The sequence below is a fragment of the Acartia tonsa genome, chromosome 7 (assembly GCF_053477335.1).
Source record: "Acartia tonsa isolate MP-2025a chromosome 7, ASM5347733v1, whole genome shotgun sequence".
NCBI classification, from domain to species: domain Eukaryota; kingdom Metazoa; phylum Arthropoda; class Copepoda; order Calanoida; family Acartiidae; genus Acartia; species Acartia tonsa.
In genome coordinates this window covers 6,312,751-6,334,024 of record NC_137266.1, presented here as the reverse complement: position 1 = coordinate 6,334,024, position 21,274 = coordinate 6,312,751, and the positions used below count along the sequence as shown (strand labels likewise).

General features: G+C 31.9%; 1 protein-coding gene across 1 annotated transcript in view; it reads right to left on the bottom strand.

Annotated features, from left to right (window-relative positions):
• The window catches only part of LOC145324743 (uncharacterized), a 66,049-nt gene extending 45,827 nt beyond the window's left edge, over nucleotides 1-20,222 (bottom strand). The window contains exons 1-2 of the mRNA XM_080167350.1: nucleotides 19,996-20,222; nucleotides 11,158-11,229 (exon numbers count right to left, since the gene is read on the bottom strand). Coding sequence (XP_080023476.1) covers nucleotides 11,158-11,229; nucleotides 19,996-20,044 — 121 coding nt within the window. The 5' untranslated portion in view covers nucleotides 20,045-20,222. The remainder of the gene's footprint in view (nucleotides 1-11,157; nucleotides 11,230-19,995) is intronic.
• Between the last annotated feature and the right edge of the window lie 1,052 nt (nucleotides 20,223-21,274).

The window sequence follows — 21,274 nt, the reverse complement described above, 5'->3', positions numbered from 1 at the left end:
AATGCAAGAAACCAAACTTGTGCACTAAAGTCATGTACATTTTAAAAGTGAAAGCTTAACTACAATTAGACCTCGTTCGTCAGTACTTTCAAACGAACGTACGTTCGTGGTGGATAGCTATTATTGTCGCATGTCCACTTTAACCACATATTTACTATTAAATTTTATCATATGGTTTGATTATCTTATATTCTAGATTTTTGAAATGTCAATTCCTTTGAAAATTGGACATTATTTGATTAACGATGCCTATGTATAATTTAATCTGTATATAAATATAATTTTGGTACACAGTCTAAATCTTCGTTTAGACTTTTAAATAATAATATTAGTTAATTTGTTGAGCTTCGCTTTTATTGTTGTTCTTATCCTTGTTAAATGACTATTTCACAATAGCAATACCTAATACCTATTAAATTTTTCATATACGCCTTTATTCTAGGGCAAATAAATTAACGAAAAAGCTATCCGTTACAGACGGATGGACGGGAGGATGGACCGACTTTAAGTAATGAAAAGCTTCGCTATTAAAAAGTGCTAAGCAACAAGGAGAAATTTAAATATTGTTACCCATTAAGAAATAAATGTGGGAGATGTAGTGATTCATCTTTAGCACTAATAGTCTGTACATTTAAATTGTCTACTGAGACATATAAGTGATTCTATCCGTAAAGCAAATATTGGATATGAAAAGGACATTTGAGATTGATTATTATACTAGTACCCAAAGTCCTAAATCAGGGTTGGCCAAAAACTTTGGTAACTTTTATTTAATCTTGATTGGTTGGTTCAAAATAGCAATTTCTAAACTTTCAAACCATTTAGCTTATTATCATTGAGGGTTTTCAAAAATTGATTTAATGACTTTTAACATTTTTTTAATAATGCTTTCAGGCAAGGAGAAGCTTTTTATCTTTAATTTACTGTTTCTTACATTTACTGTATGTTTAGAATAACAAGAGTTTAATTGTTGATATTGTTCATTAAAAAATTAGGAGTGTCACTGATTTAATTGTACTTAAAGCCATGTAATGATTTTTAATTTTTGTGTGTAGGTAAATGATTAATGGTAGAAACTCTATATACTGAGAAGTTTAAAAATTATTGGTAAAATAATCCGACATATGAATATCCAACATCCCCCCCCCCCCTTCCATTAAATTTTCAAAATAAATATAGAATAACTGGGGGTAAAGTTTTATTTTTACTTCATTCCTAAGCCTTTCGGGGTTTCAACTAACCCAATTTAACATATCCAAACCAGAGTGGAGTGCATAGCTATTCACAAAGAATATAAAACCATTTGGCACAAAGACCAAAGTGTGTTACAAATCGCCCATGTGACGTCATAAAAATGGGGGATTATCCATCTCTTTTTTGGGGGGTTTTCTTTCCCACTACTCGTATCATCTCCCTTATTTTTATGACGTCAAATGGGTGATTTGTAACACACTTTAGTCTTTGTCCCATTAGGTGGTAAAATAAAGAAAGTGGGGTCTACCCGATTTTAGTTTTAAGGTGAGTGATGACACCCCCCCTTCACACCCCTACCTGCACACGCCAATTATACAAACCCAACCTAAGATAAAACACAAACGCAGGAAAAAATACCCATTTCTCCTTATTTTAATTTTTTTTCCCAAATAAGGAAGGCGTTTCTGTGTCCTGTTGTCACTTTAAGGGAAACTGCCAATTGATGACTAATTCCAGAGGCTTTAATTTCCACAGTATTTGAAACGTTGAATAAATCTTCAAAGATAATAACATTATGGCATACTTAAATTGTTAACATGTCTATGCAAAAAAAATCATGCATAAACAAAAGATAAAAGAAAACTAGGGCAAAGATTTGATTAAAATCACTATGTTATTATTGAAATTATGTTACATTAATGTTGTGTTTTATGTCAAACAAGGATGACAACATAACAGAACAAAGCAAATTTTTTATTGAAATAATAAAAGTAAATAAACTGAAAGACACACTGTAACAATAAAAGTCTGTTTTATGTAGCAGCAGATTAAAGCTTATTTTATGATGGCGAACAAAGCACGTTATAATGTAGCTTCACATTTATGGTGAAAAAGAAATAGATAACACTTAATAACAACTATGTAATGATGTCATCCTTGTGTTATAAATCCCATTTATATAATCCTTATTTTTCATTTTTTTCTCAAACTTGTCTGTACATCAAAATTGACGGATGAAGAAAAAAACTCGTTGATTGATAAGATCTTAATATGTCAAATAACAATCTTCAAAATAGTAGATTTCTTCAGAATTAAGTAGTCTTAAATCTATTTGTTTAAAGAATGGACAAAATTTAAGAAAAATATTTTCTGTTGTTTATGTAAAACGTCTTAACCCTTACAGATCGGTGGGGGGGGTCATATTGACGCCCCCCCCTTCTAGTTTTTTCAATGCCATTTTTTTGTAGGTAAGATAGAGAGTTGTGACTTCATGACTTTTAAGTTTAGTAATTATACGTCGGCAAGAGTTGATTTTATTAGGATATCTGGTCTGTGTCGGTCGTGGTGTCTGGTCAAAGTCGGTTGGGTAGCACCAAAATTAAAAAAAAATTTAAATAAATCTTAATTTCTACATTAAGGTATAAGGTAGAAACCTAAAATTTTTTTGGTGAATACTGATGTATCAATGACCTTCTGAGAAAAGTGGTGTTATGACTGTTTGACCGCACCCTGACCGACTTTATGACCGTTTTTGTCTGGCTTTTACTACAGACATATATCATGAATATCATGGCTTCTATTACAGCTAGACACCTATACATTTTTTTGGTAAATTCTTGAGCAATAATAAACAGATAAAATTATTAGCTGCGCCACCAACCGCCGTTTTACCGCTGTATCCGCCAAAAATGGCGGTTTCCGATATTTGCCATTTTCGGCGATGATCAGAAAAAGAAATTTTTTGTTATGAAAAATAAAAGTTCGTCCTAAAATTTTGTCATCCTAGCTGCAAAATTGGCTGCTCTACAACTGTTTTAAATTTTAGTCAATATGACCCCCCCCCCCCCTTTCTATTAAGGTGGGAATTGTGGCCTGATCTGTAAGGGTTAATAGTTTATAATTATTCCTTTAAAATATGCACACAGTTTAAAGCACATTTATAGCCTTAAAATTATAACAATTATTAAGAAATAAACAGATAAGAGCTTTATTCAGAAAATTCTACCAATAAGAATAAAGTTTAGTAACAATCTAGCCATATTATTGTTTAGAAAAAGTACACATTTTAAGTTGGAGGAATGTTATTACTTTTTATTTCATCCATTTACAACTACGGGGCGTAGCAACGTAGTGCTACACAAGTGCACTCATAAATGATCAGTTTTCCTTAAGGCATTTTAGGGAACCCTGACAAATATTTACCCCCCCCCCCCCCCTAAGAAAAAAGTTTGGATGAAAGATTTTTTTAAGCAGCAGGCTAGAAATTAGCTATATATAACTGAGGGTCAAAAAAGGGAAAGGAATTATTCATTTTTACTTGTTTCAGTTGGGGGTTGATGCCACATGAAACTCCCTTCTGTGTTCAATCTTTTTCTGCAACAATCATTTTTCTACAGTTAGATGATTTATATATATCCCATCTATGGTAAAAATCTATTTATAATGGTCTGTATATATCAAAGGTTATCACAATGCAAAAAGGAGTTGATTATCCTCTAATCTAGTGAATGGAAGTTGTGTCATTGCTGAAACATCCAGCTATTTAAAAATCTAATTTAAAAGTTAGATAGAGATGAGTATATTAACATGTTGTGAAACCAGATTTAAAACTTAGTTATTTTAGATTATCTTTTCTTTAAACTTTAGTGCACAAGGTGAACAAAATTGTAAATGGTTGTTCCGTAAAGTGACCACAACATACCACCCATCTGTTCTTTATATAATTTTTCTAACTTTTTCATACTCTAAAATAGGCTAGGTTATATTGAAAATAGAGAAGCCCCAGAGGGTCAAAGGCCCCCACACAGGATTTTAATTAATAGTTGTATTTCAATTGTTTCTTTTTTACTTTGCTATTGTTAAGTTGTACTTGGTTCCATTCAAGATTGTTGTAACTTTAAAGGGGTATAGAAAGTAATCTGCCAACCTTTTCCATAAATGTTTCTTTTTTTAAAGAACCTATTATTTTAAATCTATTTCTTAATAAAGGGGAGGGGGGCATGCAGGGGCGTCCAAGCTTTTTTTTTGGGGGGGGGGGTAATTCGGTTTTGGGGGGGGTAAAATAGCGCGCGAAGCGTGCTGCGAATTTTTTTTACCCCCCCCCCCAAAATTTTTACCCCAGGAAAATTTGCTTGAAGGGGGTAATTACCCCTCCTAAAATCTGTTGGCAGGGGTAAAATTTGTTTACCCCCCCCAAAATTTACCCCCAGGGTAAAATTTTTGGGGGGGGTAATTTAAATTTTATTAAAAATTTAGTATAAAAAATGCACGCGAAACGGGCAAAAATTTTTTATTTTTTTATTTTGGGGGGGTAAATACCCCCTCCTAAATGGTTGGGGGTGCCTACGGCACCCCCAGGGTAGGGGTAAATTTTAAATGGGGGGGGGGTAAAATGAAAAAAATTTTGGGGGTGCCTACGGCACCCTCAAATTCGATTGGGGGGGGGGGGTAATCGCCCCATTACCACCCCCCTTGGACGTCTATGGGGGCATGTCTCTCTATTCAATCAAGAATGAATTTGAGGGAAGAACCAAGATTTGATTTATGAGTATGAAAAGTCTATAAATCTATCTAAAACCTTTCATTCTATGAGGCATTTTTAAATATTGGAAAATTTTGTAATATTTGCAGTGCTCATACATCATACAAATTTCTGAAAATTACTCAGGAATTAAATGATTTGATTACAATGTGTCCTCATTTGCATCCAATTTACACAGAGGGATTAGTTTAGTTTCAGATGATTGATTTACATCTTTTGTAGGTGTGTAAGTTTTATATAAAACAAGGATGCCAACATCCAAAAAGGCGAAGCTCTGAAATGGTAGGACAAACAAACTCATTAGAACTCATTAATCATTATATAAAATTATAAAAGTCGAAAAAAATGTAAGTTATTTGTTGAAAACTGCTGAAATACAGGATAGTGTTCAAAGAGATACTTACATATTTTGGTTTTTATTTTAGAGATTATTTGCTTAAAACATTGTATTTTGTTGTCCTATAAGTATTCCAAAAATAAGATCAATTGGATAATAATACCACATACAAATTTAAAATTTATTTTCTTGGTTGTGTTAAAAGATAGGTAGCTGAATTGGCCTTTGAAGAATCTGGCCTTTGCAGCTACATATTATTATTCTTGTTTCAATTCTGCTTATACCATCATCAAATTTAATTTTTGAAAAATCACAATAAAAGTGATTTTCAGCTGTTGACGACCTTTTGCCCCACAAATATTATTTTAGATTTTGCTTGTTGGCTATACCTTTATCCTGGTTTCAAATATATGTATCTCAATTAATATTTAAACTTTTAATCAAAACCTTGAAAATGTATACTCTATTATAAGTGTCTCTATGTAGATTCCATACATATTGTATGTATTACTGTACATATTAAGCTTATATAGCTTATAAACTCTTTCACATGCTAACAGAGACAAATATTTAAATATTGATAAACAAATTTTAGATTAAGATAGGTGAGAAATATCCAATACTCCAAGCAGGGACGTCCAAGCTTTTTATTTCTATATGGATAAACTGAGATATTTTATATGTTTGAGGGAGGTAATCTAATGTATATTTTGAAAATTTTGAGCAGGAATAAAATAAGTGGTTTGAACATTTGAGAGGAGTATACACACCTTTACCCCCCCCCCCCCCTCTTGCATGTCTACAAGTCAAAGAATATCCGCAAAATAAGTGCAATGAGCAATTAAATTATCCATGTACAAAATATATACTGTACAAAACCATACCCTGAATTTGACTGTCATCTATAGTTATATTTTGTACATTTATAAATTCATTTTTTTCTCTCGAAATTTTCTTTGAATCTAAGTTTCCATCCCCTGCATCTTGTAGTTAACTCAATATTGTCTATCACTTTAGAACTTAAAAGATTAATTATCTTTTTTTTGAATACCTGTAACTTTTTACACGTAGAGATTTCTTTTTAAGATTATAACTTTTTAAATATCGAAGCTACTCTACAGTCGACTAATCTATTTGTCATAAGTCTCGTGAAAACCGTTTTAAATCTTAGATTAATGGCTATTGTAATGATGAGTAAAAACAATTTACGAGCAAAGAAGGTTTTCTAACTTTTGTGATATTTTCTAAAAAACAGCTAGTCGGTGCTTTCAGTGATTAGTAGATGTAAAATGATCCATAGAATTTAGATATGTTTTTTTGTAGACCTATTATTTTCTATAGCATAATAATTATTTTCGAATATTGCATTGACATTTGTGTTCCCTTAAATTGCAAATACAACATCCGTTATCCGCTAATTTATAAAATGTCATTCTTGTTTTCCGTAAAATTTTATTTCTTTGTAAGAACTGTTCCCTCTAACAACTTCTCTTGTTTTCTATTTAAAATTTTAATTGAAAAAAATTGTAAACTAATCAATTTCTCTCTCCCCGATATTTGATAAAAGATTTGTTAACTCTTTTAGAAAAAATCTTTTTGACACATTTAATTTAAAATCTTAATGAAAAGCTTTCAAAGACTTAGGGAGTAGCATAGATACTCAATAGTCTGAAAAGGTAGGAAGAAAAAAAAAGTGAAGAATAAAATTTCGCGTATTTATTCGAATCCGGTGGATAAGAACCGGTTCTCATCCATACGAAAAAGCATCGTATTATATCCAGCTGTCTACGAATATAAACAAGGATGGCAACATCCATAAAAGCGAAGCACTGAAACGGTAGGACAAACGGATATTAACACTTATATAGTGTCAGAACTGAATAACAGAATATAAATGTATAAGAGTCGAAGGAAAATTGTAAGTAAATTTGTTGAAAAACTGCTTGATTCAGGATAATGTTTATGGAATACTTACAGTTTTAGATCTTGATTATAGAGTTGCTTCACTTATAACATTATACTTTGTTGTCACAGGAATCAACATACCAAAAATCAGATCAATCGGATGATTAGATCACATAAAAACTGTTGTTAAAAAGTAGAAAAATCACCATGTTTAAAATGGACGTACGGACATTCCTGTAATGATTAAAGAGTTGCTACGCTTTCTAAATCGTACCTAACTACTAAAGGAATCACCATGTAAAGTTTGAAATCGATAGGACAATTCTAACATGCCTAAATTGACGAAAAAAAGCTATCCCTCTGTGACGGACTTACGGACTGACTCTAATTATAGAAAAGCTTCGCTTTTAAAAATATACAATCATAAGATTAAAGTCGAAGGCACGGACTAAAAAACTGGTTTTAATCTTATAATTGTACATTTTTATGTCCGCTGAAAGCTGTTTATAATACGATGCAAGAAATAACTATTAATATGCTCACATTACATTTTTCTTGTTTGATATGAATGATGTCATCCTTGTTATAAAACTAAGTGGGAGGATATTTGTTAAGAAGTTGTATGATGTTTTTTAATTGCTGTTTCTGCACGCAAAATTTTATAACAATTTCATTTATAGATTTTATGTTCAGATTGGAAAATTAATATAGAAAAATAAGTCTTTTAAAAATATGGTACAATTTAAAGGTGACTAATTGGTACATTTTCAAAACTAATGGTTATTAATTACTTATGGAGTTGGTTGAGATATAAAAACGTTTTTTATACACTTTAGCCCCAAGGGGCTCAATATTCGATAAAGACTGAAAAATGGACTAAACCACGGCTTAAACTTATAATCCAATAGGCTAAAATTACAAAAATCACTTCAGCGGTTCGTGAGATCTTGAAAGACAATCAAACAATTCTTACTCGTGAGATTTACTTGACAAACATAGTTTTGCTGTATCACCCCTTTTAGTCATCTTGCCTATTATCTAAAGAAACTTAGATTGACAGATTTTAAAGGGCATAAAAAGTTTAGATTTTACACATGTATACATTGTTCTTGTTATCCCAGCCCTTTTTTTTTACAGGAATATAAGGATCAATATATTAATGAGCATCCAAATATTGTTTTTTAAATTGGTAATGTTGATTTGTTTTAAGTTGCAAGCGGCTTTGCTTTGTTAATGTTGGCTGTAGTGCCAGAAATTTTGTACTTAGCAACTTTAAGAGTTAGTAATAAAATTTGACCAAACATTAATATCTTTGTTTATTGAATTAGACAAAGCCCAAAATACTTAACTTTTGCACCACGTCGTCTTCCTGAGATGTCATACAATGAGGGAGATGAGAGGAGAAGTAGGAAAGAAAATCCCTAAAAAAAGAGACGAAGAATATGACGTCACAAGAAGACGACTTGGTGCAAAAGTTATGTATTTTGGGCTTCGTCGTTAATTATTTTGGACGATACAGAGAGAAAATAGTAAAATTTATATTTTGCTTTGAAAACAATTTTTTGTTGTTGCATAATTTGCTTAATTACAAATGCCTACTTCCCTGGCTGAGCAGTGAACTAATTTGTTTTTCATGTAAAGAAGTTGCATGCTAACATTTGCAGAGATAGAGACAAAACTTAAGTAAGTTGAAAACATCAAACATGCAAAATCTTTGCTTATAGAGACCGCCGTTTTTTATGTTCGTCTGTAACGGTTAACGGAATTATCTACTAATAATATTTGTCCGTTTGTCTCTAAGGCCATGGAGAATAACAAAATTTGTAAGATATTTAATTTTCACGACTGCTATATAAGATTTCGAACTTTATTAATATTTTCCTCCAATTAAAAAACATGCACATTATTAAATACTTTTGTCCTTCTGTCTGTCTAAATATCCATTATGCTAATGCGAAGATGAGCATTCAAAATTTTTTATTTCCAAAATTGATAATGTTCTGGATTATTGTTTTTGACCTTTGCTTTATTGTTCAGCATATCTTTACATTAAGCTCTGCTTCTTGTGGATTTTATTATCTTATTCTTGTTCTAAGGCTATTTTCTAGAATATTGTGCCGTGCATGATATTTGTGTATTATGTAAAATGTGTTTTATAAGTGTGAAAATAATAGACGTATTCTTATAGATTTGTAAATTTCTTCTTAGTTTTTATAGTTTAACTAAACTATACTTGATCCATAACAAGGATGACAAAATCCATAAAAGCGAAGCTCTGAAACGATATGACAGACGAACGTTAACTTTTGTTGAGTGTCAAAACTAAATATACAAAATATGAAAAAATAAGGTTTCACAAAATTATACGTAAATTTGTTGCAAAACTTCTTAAATACAGAATTCTGTTTAAGGCCATACTGACATTTTTAATACTTAATTATAGAGATGCTCCGCTCATAATATTGTACCTTATTGTAATAGGAATCAGTAATCCAAAAATCAGATCAATCGGATGATTTTATCACATAAAAAATTATTAGTAAAAAAGTACAAAAAATGTTTAAAATGGACATACGGACATTCTGGTAACGATTATAGAGTTGCTTCGTTTTCTAAATTGTATTTAGCTACTACAGGAATCACCATGTTAAGTTTGAAATCGATAGGACAATTCTAACATGCCTAAATTAACGAAAAAAGCTATCCGTTACAGAAGTACGGTCGGACGGACCGACCCTAATTATAGAAAAGCTTCGCTTTTGAAAAATACACGCAGAAAGTCTGGATGAAAAATCTCCTAATTGGATCAATGATAACATAGTATATGACCAATCTGACCAAATTATGGGCTATGAAGTGTTTAATTGGCACTCTAGGCTAATAATAAACATAATCAAACATCATATGTAGAAGCAGAGTTGCGGAGCCGTAGCCGGAGCCGGGAGCCTTGGAGCCGCTATATTTTGCTGGAGCCGGAGCCGTAATTTTTGTTAAAAACGGCTCCGGCTTCGGACTATATAAATAAAGAGATTTATTATAAATTATAATTTGGTAACTCTGTGTTGTCATGTGCAAATGCCCTTATTAAGTTTTTCAAGTCCATTTTAATCAAAAATTGATTTTCTAAACATTACGTCTATTTTAGAAAAAAAATTGAAGGGGAGTATAAGTGTAAAAGTAAATGTCATGCATTCAATTTGCAAAGAATAAGATGCAATTTCCTTTTAAATTCAAGTAAACCTCTTATATTACAAATAAAATTAAAAACCACACCAAGCAAAGAGCGACTGTATGCCAGGAACCTTAAAGGATAAAACAATGAACAAATATTCCCTTATGTTAATTATTATTTGGTGGAACAGTTTGAACATTGAAGGCTTTACAGCTGAATCAAAGTACCCAACGTTTTAAGACAATAAATAAGACATAAGAGGAGAACGCCAATTAATGATATAGCTATGCATTCTCATCCACTTTCGCACTGTCCCGCATCTTAAAATATAGGCCGGTACATACACAGAGCTAATTGCACTTGCTAAAAATTGTATTGCTGTCTTATATATTACTATTCTTTTTAATTTAAACTGTATTCTGCTGAACTAATAAGTTATAATTTGTCTTTATGATATTGAAATACAAAATGGAGTATTCATAAAAGTTTAAGCTACTGGGAAGTTGTGTATGTGTCACCCTACCCACACACTAACATTTACACGTTTAAAAAACAACAAAATAACAAGGATAACAACACTTAAAATGCATAAAAAAGGCAGAAAGCCTTTTTTTAGCATAAAAGGTATGCATACATGTCTTTTTCTAAAAATATTTATAGCATTAGTTTAGAGTTTAAAGTATAAAGTTACTGATCAATATTTAAGTTTTTAAGCCAAATAATAAGGGCATAATCAATTTGATTACACTGGTTTTACAACCACGTTATCAGTTTGGTTGGCTAAACAACTTTGATTACTTTAATTAGGTTTTTATAGGTTGGTTTTAACCAATAGTGAATAGTGTCTATACGTTTCCACCTATAATTCTAATTTACATTGTGTATATCATCATTAGGAATGTAATCAAATTATCGTCCATTGTCTTATCCCTTAAGTAACCTGCGATTATAAGAGTGCTACTGTTTCTAAATCAAACCTTACTATTAATATAATAATATAAATCTTACCACTCCAAGCCCTGGTGTCTCCTTGCGCATTTATTTGTCCATTCTTAAATTCAGGTACAATACACTCGTCTTCTAAACAAATAAGAAATATTAAGATATTAGTAAAGAAGACACTTTAAATTTTACTTTGTATACCCCGACCGACAGCCAGTTATGCAGGGAATGTGGTTTCTTGGCTGCTATTCAAGGTAGTAGGTTGAATTTTATACCAAATAACATATATGCACACATAAGTGAGATGTTTATTCTTGATTTATACCCAATGAAAATCTGCTCTTCAATTCAGTTGTTCTTCACAAATCTGCTCTTCAATTCACATGTTTTTGTGCTTCGATACTTATGGATGTTGTCATTCTTGTAAATAACTATGAGTATGCAAAAAAAGGATGATAGAATGCATAAAAACGAAGCTTAACCAACAAGGTAATCAAACAAACGAATATCATCAATGGTATATTGTCAGCACTTTTTAAATAGAGGATGTTTATTAGTAATCAGGACATCCTTGCATTTTAAGACTTAATCTAAAAGAAGACTTGCTTATAATATTTTTATTCTTTCCTAATCGCTTTAGGAATTATGATAGCACACACCAAAATAACAATTCTCATTTTTATATTGACAATTGACTTTATGGTTTAAAATTTTCTTATGTAAATTGTTATAGGAATCTCAATTAACTCATATTTTTATTGACTTAAACCCAACATGTACCCTTTTATATACTTACTAGCGGCTACGCCCCTAGAAGCCTCTAGGGGTACTTAAGGTAGGAGGGGGAAAAGTCGACCTCATTCCATTTTAAATTTGAGTTTCAAAAGAGTAAAAAAAAATATTTTTTTGGGGGGAGGGGGATGAAGACACCCTCCACAAAAATAGTTTAAAACCTTCCCAGGACCTATAAGAAGCTTCACTGTAAAGGAAAACAATATAATTTAAGCGGTTAGCGAGATCCTTAGGGACAGACAAAAACGCTTACTACTTTATATAATAGGATAATTTATATTTTAAAAAAACATTATAGTTGATGCCTAGAACTTTTTAACTTGTTTTGTTTGCGTCAAAGCTGAAACAAGGATGACATTCCAATTAAAAAGTTTTTTAAAAATATTTTTACGCGACTGCATTTTCAAGCTTAAAAAACATAAATCTGCATTTTTAAATGCATGGGAGATTTATCAATCTGCCGTTGTCATAAAGAAGATCCTTTCCTTCAATTGAAATTAAGGAGGGGTAAGTTTTTTTCTTTTTAAGTCTAAACACAGCGGGTGCTTGACCATTTGGGTCTACATTTTCAGTGTCCTAGACCTGCGGGGCTACCCTTTACCAATTAGAACCAAAATAAACTTGGAGAATATCTTTTTCTTTGCTCAACTAAACATTTTGAGGTAAATTGTCGAGAAGCAATAAGTATAAGTCATGAGAATCAGTATATACAGGAACATGGAAAAGAATTCAAAATATGAGTTAAAAAAATTATTATATCTGAATACAATAATATAATAAAAAATAATCCTAAAATATTAGGTTTTTTGTTTGTTTGAAGCTTAAGATTTCGACAACTATGGAACTGATTTAGGTTTCCTTTTAAGGGTCCCAGGATGGTTTTAGAATATTTTCTGTCCCCTTTTACCCTTTAAAGACTACGCCCCTAGATGGTAAGGTTGCAGTTGCTATTTTTTTTTATTATCCAATTCCTTAATCCTTATCTCTGTTTATGGATAAAGCTACTTAAATGTCCATGTTGAAAGAAAAATTATCTTCCTGATAAATTATTGGAAACATGTTTGTAGTTTAGGTTCAATGTTTGCTGAAAAAAAAAGTATTTCAGAAGTAAAACTACTGTATAAATACACTATTTTCTCTTGTTTTTTTTGTTAATTAGCTTACATAAAAAAGCCTAAAACTTTAATATGATTAATGACTGTTTTGTATACCAGCGACGATGGCCTTGGCATCTACGGCTCTATATTCGAAGGGGCAGAGAGGGCTAGAAAAATTGCTGAAAACATTCCCCAAACTTGTAACTGAAAATGAAATAGCCAAAAAACCATCACAGGACCTATGTGATGATTACCTAAAATAAAGAACCCAATTGGTTAAATAGTTATTGAGATAGCTTTGCTTCAGACAAACCATTACCTAAACCATTTCTGGAAAAATACTAATAATAATTTCTGAACATTTTGTAACGTGTAGTCCAGAAAATTTTTGAGATCTTTCGGGGCTTAAAAAATCATTCATCTTACTACTTTATAGAAAAGAATAGTTTTGCTTTCTCATGATTAGCTTATTTGTTTAAAAACTTTGAACATTTTTAAAAGCGAAGCTTTTCTATAATTAGGGTCGGTCCGTCCGTCCGTCCGTCCGTCCGTCCGTCCGTCCGAGATAGATAGCTTTTATTCGTTAATTTAGGCATGTTAGAATTGTCCTATCGATTTCAAACTTTGCATGATTATTCCTGTAGTAGTTAGGTACGATATAGAAAGCGTATCAACTCTATAATCATTACCAGAATGTCCGTACGTCCATTTTAAACATGTTGATTTTTCTAATTTTTTAACAGCAAATTTTTATGTGATCTAATTATCCGTTTGATCAGATTTTTGGTATATTGATTCCTGGGACAACAAAGAACAATATTTTAAGCGAAGCAACTCTATAATCAAATCCTAAAAATGTAAGTATGTCCATAAACTCAATAAACATTATCCTGTATCAAGAAGTTTTTTTACAAATTTACTTACAATTTTGCTTCAACTCTTATACTTTTATATTCTGATAATTCAGTTTAGACACTATACAAGTGTTAATGTCCGTTTGTCCTAACGTTTCAGTGCTTCGCTTTTATGGATGTTGTCATCCTTGTTTATATATGAAATGGAGAAAACAAGGGTGTAGTAATGACATTAAAATTAATGACATTTTAAAAGGAAGACAGCTTTTCATACTCTGTTTTTAAAAGCGAAGCTTTTCTATAATTAGGGTCGGTCCGTCCGTCCGTACGTCCGTCCGTCCGTACGTCCGTCCGTACGTCCGTCCGAGATAGATAGCTTTTATTCGTTAATTTAGGCATGTTAGAATTGTCCTATCGATTTCAAACTTTGCATGCTGATTCCTGTAGTAGTTGGGTACGATTTAGAAAGCGTAGCAACTCTATAATCATTACCAGAATGTCCGTACGTCCATTTTAAACATGTTGATTTTTCTACTTTTTTAACAACAAATTTTCAAGTGTTTTAATTATCCGTTTGATCTGATTTTTGGTATACTGATTCCTGGGACAACAAAGAACAATATTATAAGCGAAGCAACTCTATAATCAAGTCCAAAAATGTAAGTATGTCCATAAACATTATCCTGTTTTTATGCAGTTTTTCAACAAATTTACCTACAATTTTGATTCGACATATTTACATTTATGTTCCGATTTTTCAGTTCAGATACTATACAAGTGTTAAGGTCCGTTTGTCCTACCGTTTCAGTGCTTCGCTTTTATGGATGTTGTCATCCTTGTTTTAATACAACTAGTGGCTTTGCCCCTAGCCTCTAGGGGCTTTGCCCCAAGAAGTGATAAAAAAAACTAATTTTGGCAAAATTCGTACAAGGACCAAGGAAATCTTCAGCAAAAAAAAAGGACCAAGGAAATCCTAAGCAAAAAAAAGGACCAAGGAAATCTTCAGCAAAAAAAAAGAACCAAGGAAATCTTAAGCAAAAAAAAAAAGGACCAAGGAAATCTTAAGCAAAAAAAAGGACCAAGGAAATCTTAAGCAAAAAAAATGGGGGGGGATTTTTTGTTTTTGAGGGGTGTTGGGGGAGTCCCACCCCCCAAGAAAATAGCCTAAAACGACCACAGGACCAGTAGGTATATTCCCTGAAGAGTAGAATCCTATTGGTTCAGTGGTTACCGAGATCTTTAGGGACAGACAGACGTACAGACAGACATCATTCTACTTTGTATTATAGATATATTATTTGTTTTAAAATGGTGCAAGGAAGTATATTTCCTTGGCTTAATTTATTTTTAAGAATTCCAGGAGTGTTTAACCTACACCCATAGAATAGCATAAAACCTTCTTAAATAAAACACAAGATTTAACTAAAAACTTTACAGACCAAACGACATGCCTTTAGATAATTTAAAATAAAGATTAGTGCAAATTATTTTACACTGAATTTCTAGTAAAACATTCAAAGCAAATTTTACGGAAAAAACGGGAAATGGTATTGAAATTAAAAAGAAATATGTAAAAAATATTTAATTTAAAATATCCTCTAAAATAAGATATATTTATAAAAGAAATTCTTTTTAAAGAGAAATAACACTCACTTTATACGCCAATTTAATTACAAAATAAGTCATTAAATTAATTGATTTTTGATCGTTTGATCTTTTTGTCAATATTTTACAGTAATAAAGATAAAGATGCTCTATAATTCATTAATTACTGTCTCATTTATTAAGGAAGTAAAATATATCGTTTAGAGTTTGACCGGATATCCGGCCGGATATCTGGCTGATTTATAATCACGGATATCCGGTTATCCGTCCTAATTTCTGGTAATTTGCCGGGTATGGGGCCATTTTCAATATCCAGCCGGATACCAGATATCCGGTATTATAAATCGGCCGGATTTCCAGAAAAAAAAGTATCCAGCCCAACCCTAGTACTATCTTTGTCTGTGTGTGTGACTTAAAATGTTTTTTAAAAGCGAAGCTTTTCTATAATTAGGGTCGGTCCGTCCGTCCGTCCGTCCGTACGTCCGTCCGTCCGAGATAGATAGCTTTTATTCGTTAATTTAGGCATGTTAGAATTGTCCTATCGATTTCAAACTTTGCATGATGATTCCTGTAGTAGTTGGGTACGATTTAGAAAGCGTAGCAACTCTATAATCATTACCAGAATGTCCGTACGTCCATTTTAAACATGTTGATTCTTCTACTTTTTTAACAACAAATTTTCAAGTGTTTTAATTATCCGTTTGATCTGATTTTTGGTATATTGATTCCTGGGACAACAAAGAACAATATTATAAGCGAAGCAACTCTATAATCAAGTCCAAAAATGTAAGTATGTCCATAAACATTATCCTGTTTTAAAGCAGTTTTTCAACAAATTTTCCTACAATTTTGATTCGACATTTATACATTTATACATTTATGTTCCGATTTTTAATGTCCGTTTGTCCTACCGTTTCAGTGCTTCGCTTTTATGGATGTTGTCATCCTTGTTTTTCTTAAATCTTAAATTTTCAAATTTATATTGCAATATTTCTGGATAGGTTTTAGGCTATTTTACAGTGAGAAAATTAAGTAGAGTTGGTTTGTATTCGCCCAATAACATCTTTAAAAGTAACTATGATAAAAAAGAGTTATTTTTTAAAATTATTATTTAGTTAATTTAAATCAATGAGTATGTTTTTTCTTGTTAAAAAAACAATTAAGCTTTATGTAAATAAATAAACAACTTTTTATTCTATTTTATTGCTAAAATCTAAATAATAAATTCAAACTTGTTTCGATTGCAATTATGTGATTCTAAATGTTTTAGACAAACGTTAAGTTAGGTAAAATAAGGTCAGGTTTAGTTCTAGTTTGGGGCAGATTTATAAAGGTCAAATTGTTTACAATCGCGGTAAATCTATAAACTTCGCACTTCAATATTATCATAGTGCAACGGATATTTCACATACAAATTAAATTGTACAAAAAATTATTGTCATTAAAATTTTAGCTTTCTTGAAATGTTGTGCTATAACTGTCAACAGAGAAGATAGTAAAATGTTTTTTTCTGGCCAAAAGATTGGTTGAAATTAGTTTTTAAAAAGATTTTGAGATTTCAATAGAGTCTTCAAGCAAGGAGTAAGGGAGGGGACAATGAGCAATTAATTCAATATAAGAGTTTTCGCTGAAAAGCAATGAAAACCAGATTTATCCAGAAAATTTGACCAAAATTGTAAAGGGATCATGGTAATATAATTTAGAACAAAATTAGTTCTAAAAAAAAATTATTTACGTGAAAATTAAATTACCAGTACATCCAATGTAGTAATATTCTGTAATTAATCACAAGAAAAATTGTGTTTAGAACTTTGTTAACCCTTCTCATATATTTTTATATGCCACCTAAATTTAAGGGGGTCTTATATTGTTTAACCCTTACAGATCGGGAGGGGGGGTCATATTGACCCCCCCCTCTAGTTTTTTCAATGTCATTTTTTTTGTAGGTAAGATAGAGAGTTGTGACTTTATGACTTTTTAAGTTTAGTAATTATACGTCGGCAAGAGTTGATCTCATAAGGATAGCTGGTCTGTGTCGGTCGTGGTGTCCGGTCAAAGTCGGTTGGGTAGCAACAAAATTAAAAAAAAATTCTAAATAAATCTTAATTTCTACATTATGACTTTTGTGTATAAGGTAGAAACCTAAATTTTTTTTGGTGAATACTTAGATATCAATGACCTTATGAGAAAAGTGGTGTTATGACCGTTTGACCGCTCCCTGACCGACTTTATGACCGATTTTTGTCCGGCTTTTACTACAGACATACATCATGAATATCGTGGCTTCTATTACAGCTAGAGACCTATAATTTTTTTTGGTAAATCCTTGAGCAACAATAAACAGATAAAAATAATAATTGGCGCCGCCAACCGCCGTTTTACCGCCGTAACCGCCGAAAATGGCAGTTTCCGTTATTTGCCGTTTTTCGGCGATGATCAGAAAAAGTAATTTTTTTGTTATGAAAAATAAAAGTTCGTCCTAAAATTTTGCCATCCTAGCAGCAAAATTGGCCGCTCTACAGCTGTTTTAAAATTTAGCGGCTGGCCGCTAAAAAGCGGCTAAGGAGCGGCCTGACTGCTATGACTAGAAAAAGTAATTTTCTCAAAAAATACACATGAACCACCAGAAAAAAATTTTACGTCTTTATCTGTAACAGAAGCCGAGATAGAGGGGGGGGTCAATATGACCCCCCCCCCGATCTATTAAGGTGGGAATAGGGGCCCGATCTGTAAGGGTTAATACATAACTATCACAGTAGAGTTTCTATACATGAAATGACATTTTCTTGGGAAAAATATTTGTTAAAACCAGCTATCTAACAACAAATTTTTCTGTCTGCTATATTCAAAACTAATTTAGCTAGTTAGCGGGGCATTGATGCGCTAGTACCCAAAGTCAGGTATGACCTGCTGAATTCTTGCACATTCCCTTTAAGCCAGTACCCAAAGCCTGTGACTCTTAAAAATTGAATATTCGATCCATTGTCCCCTCCCTTACTCCCTGGTCTTCAAGCGCATTAAATCTTTAAATAGGCAGTAAGGAAGATGACATTGGACTAAACATTACTTCTGGTACACAAAGTTTTATTTTAAGTAATTTGAAAATATTCGTTAGCTCACAAACTTTCGGTGCAATGGGCATAAGTATTCTTAGAATTTAAATAAATAAATGTAAATTGCTTTGGAAGTCGAAGGAATAGGAAAAAAGAATTAGTAGAATATGACTCCCCCCTCCCCCGCTCTCATCCAAAGAACCCTTTACCTCTCCAAGAGAAAGGAAATATTACTCATAAAGGTCAGTTTACAAACAATTAATAAGGTTTAGTAGCACAGCAATTCTATGATAAGGGTATGTCAGTCAATATTTTAATTTTTTTTATAATAAGACTTTAAATATTAGAAACTATTGTATTAGCCCAATTTTAATTATATAATCGCTTAGTCTTAGTAATATAAGCCTATTGATGTTTTTATTTGGAAGCTTTGCTTTAATAAATGTTTTCATCATTCGATCTCTAAATAAGTGAAAATTTTATATCCTGTTAAATTAAAGTCCATTTTTGATTTTATATTAAGAAAAACTTAAATAAAACGCAGAAACATGAAAACAAAGAAAATATAAAATAATACATGCAAATATAATATTTTGCAAGGACTCTTTCATTTCAATTAATTCAGATGTATTTTTCCATTCACTCTTATCAATGAGAGTGAAAATGGCAGGGATCTTAAGGGATAAGACAATGATGATAAACCTCTTCTGTAGGTTAAATTAATGGTTGAAAACTTTGAACCTATTTTTGAAGCTTACAAATGAGGGGTTTTGTTTACAAATACTTTGGGGACCAGTATAATTTACAGACCAATGTCCACTTCCTCCCTGGAAAATGCAGCCTTGATAGTTCGTTCAGAATAAGAGAGAAAACCTTTAGGTTAAAGTAAGAACAGAAAAGTTTTATAAGGCTTAACAAACGGACTTTTGCTGACTTTTTTATCAAATAAAAAAAAATAGTTAAGAACAATTACGATGTGCCATCTACCCTCTACTTTGACTTTTAATAAAAACGAAACAAGTTAAACCTAAATTTAAGGGGTTTTATATCTAGAGGAGCAATTTCAATTGGGAGATAAAGTAGATGCTTAATTTTTCATATAAAACGAATTAAGCAGAAGATGTGCATTCATATATTATTAGCAGCTGTGCACCTAGCATATTTGAAGGGATATGGAAGGGCAGAAAAATAGCCTAAATCCATACCCGGATTTATTTTTATAATAAAGTAGCCCAAAACCCTCTCAGAACCTGTATGAAGCTTCTCTGTAAAAGAGAACCATTAACAAGTTAAGCAGTTAACAAGATCCTTTGCTAAAGACAAAAAAGCTTACAAAGGATTCAAAATGCAAAGACATATATTTTTTAAAACTCTTATTTATACATCTTAATTGGAACTGATGATCTATTTAATAGTGAAACAATTGTCTTCCATAAATACAATGTTAAAAAATAACCTGTGTTTATAAATAATACTTTATAATATGGGAATTGAAAAATATACCTGACAAAACTAAATGTGAAAAACTCAGGACAAATAACACCAAAATCATTTTGAATCACTTTAGATTTATAACAAAATTTTCATTTTTGTCACTTTTTGGGGTCTTTGTAATTTTGTCTTTTTCACTGAAAGTTTTTTACTAAAACTGAAAAATCTATCTTTTTTGATTGTTAAAACAATTGACGATTTTCTTTCCAATTGGAAAGTTGTCACCTAAAGTGTTTACTAATAACTAAATTTGTTAAATATATATATTTGTGAAGAATAAATAACTCATTCATATCTTAGTGTAAACGCCAGGTGTTTCCACGATGCAACAAAGAGTTAGTTTAGAAATTCAAAACTATACTTTTGTTAATGTAGCAGAAAAAGTTACCATACTAAAAATGAAATATTACTATGAAAAGCCACTAAAAACCCGCGACCGTGGCTCAACACGTACCGCATCCACTCGTCGTCGGAAAGGTGCTAAGTTTGAATCTCGGTCCGACACCGCGTCACAACTAATGATGTTAAAAATGGTTCCCACTGCTACTATGTCAGATGCGCGACGTAAAGAGTTAGAGTGGGGGGAATGCCTTGGCCCAAAACAGGCGCAACTCGCTACCATGCACAGTTGGGACTTCTCAGGCAAAGGTCGTGCATCTCAGAGAGTTGGTTGTCTGATTTGTGAGATGGACGCTTAACACCGCAATCATAAGTATTGTACGCATGTTCCAAGGTGCATGGAGAGAGGTCTAGTACCCCAAGCGACACCTAGCCCCCTAAAGTCTTTAACTCTTTATGAAAAGCCACTAAAGGCTTTTCATTTTTCAGTCTTGTAGCTGCTGAAAACCTGGCTTTAAAATTCGTTATAAAATCTCTTTTACGTCGTCTGTGTTGGGTGAATCTTAGTGAATTGATGGTGTAATAACTTTTAAGGTTTTCAGTCTATCCGTTAATTTAGATTTCGCTAACGACTGTATGTATGTTATACTCGCTTTGAACAGACTTTAAATTTTGCTAATAATAAACTTTTACTGAATTATGGGAACTCCGTATAAAAGCTCCTAAGTACTGCATATGGGCATATGTGCAGTATTTATTTCTTATATGTGCCTTTCAAGAAATAGAAAGGGGAAAATAGAAATGGAAAAAGGGGGGAATGTAGGGTTCGGGCACAGTGAAAATTTTGAACAATTCTTAAAACATACAACCAAAGCATATTTGAATTAAATGTAGTTTGTATGCTCAACTATACTTGAAAAAATCTAAAGATTTTATCTACATTATCTAAACA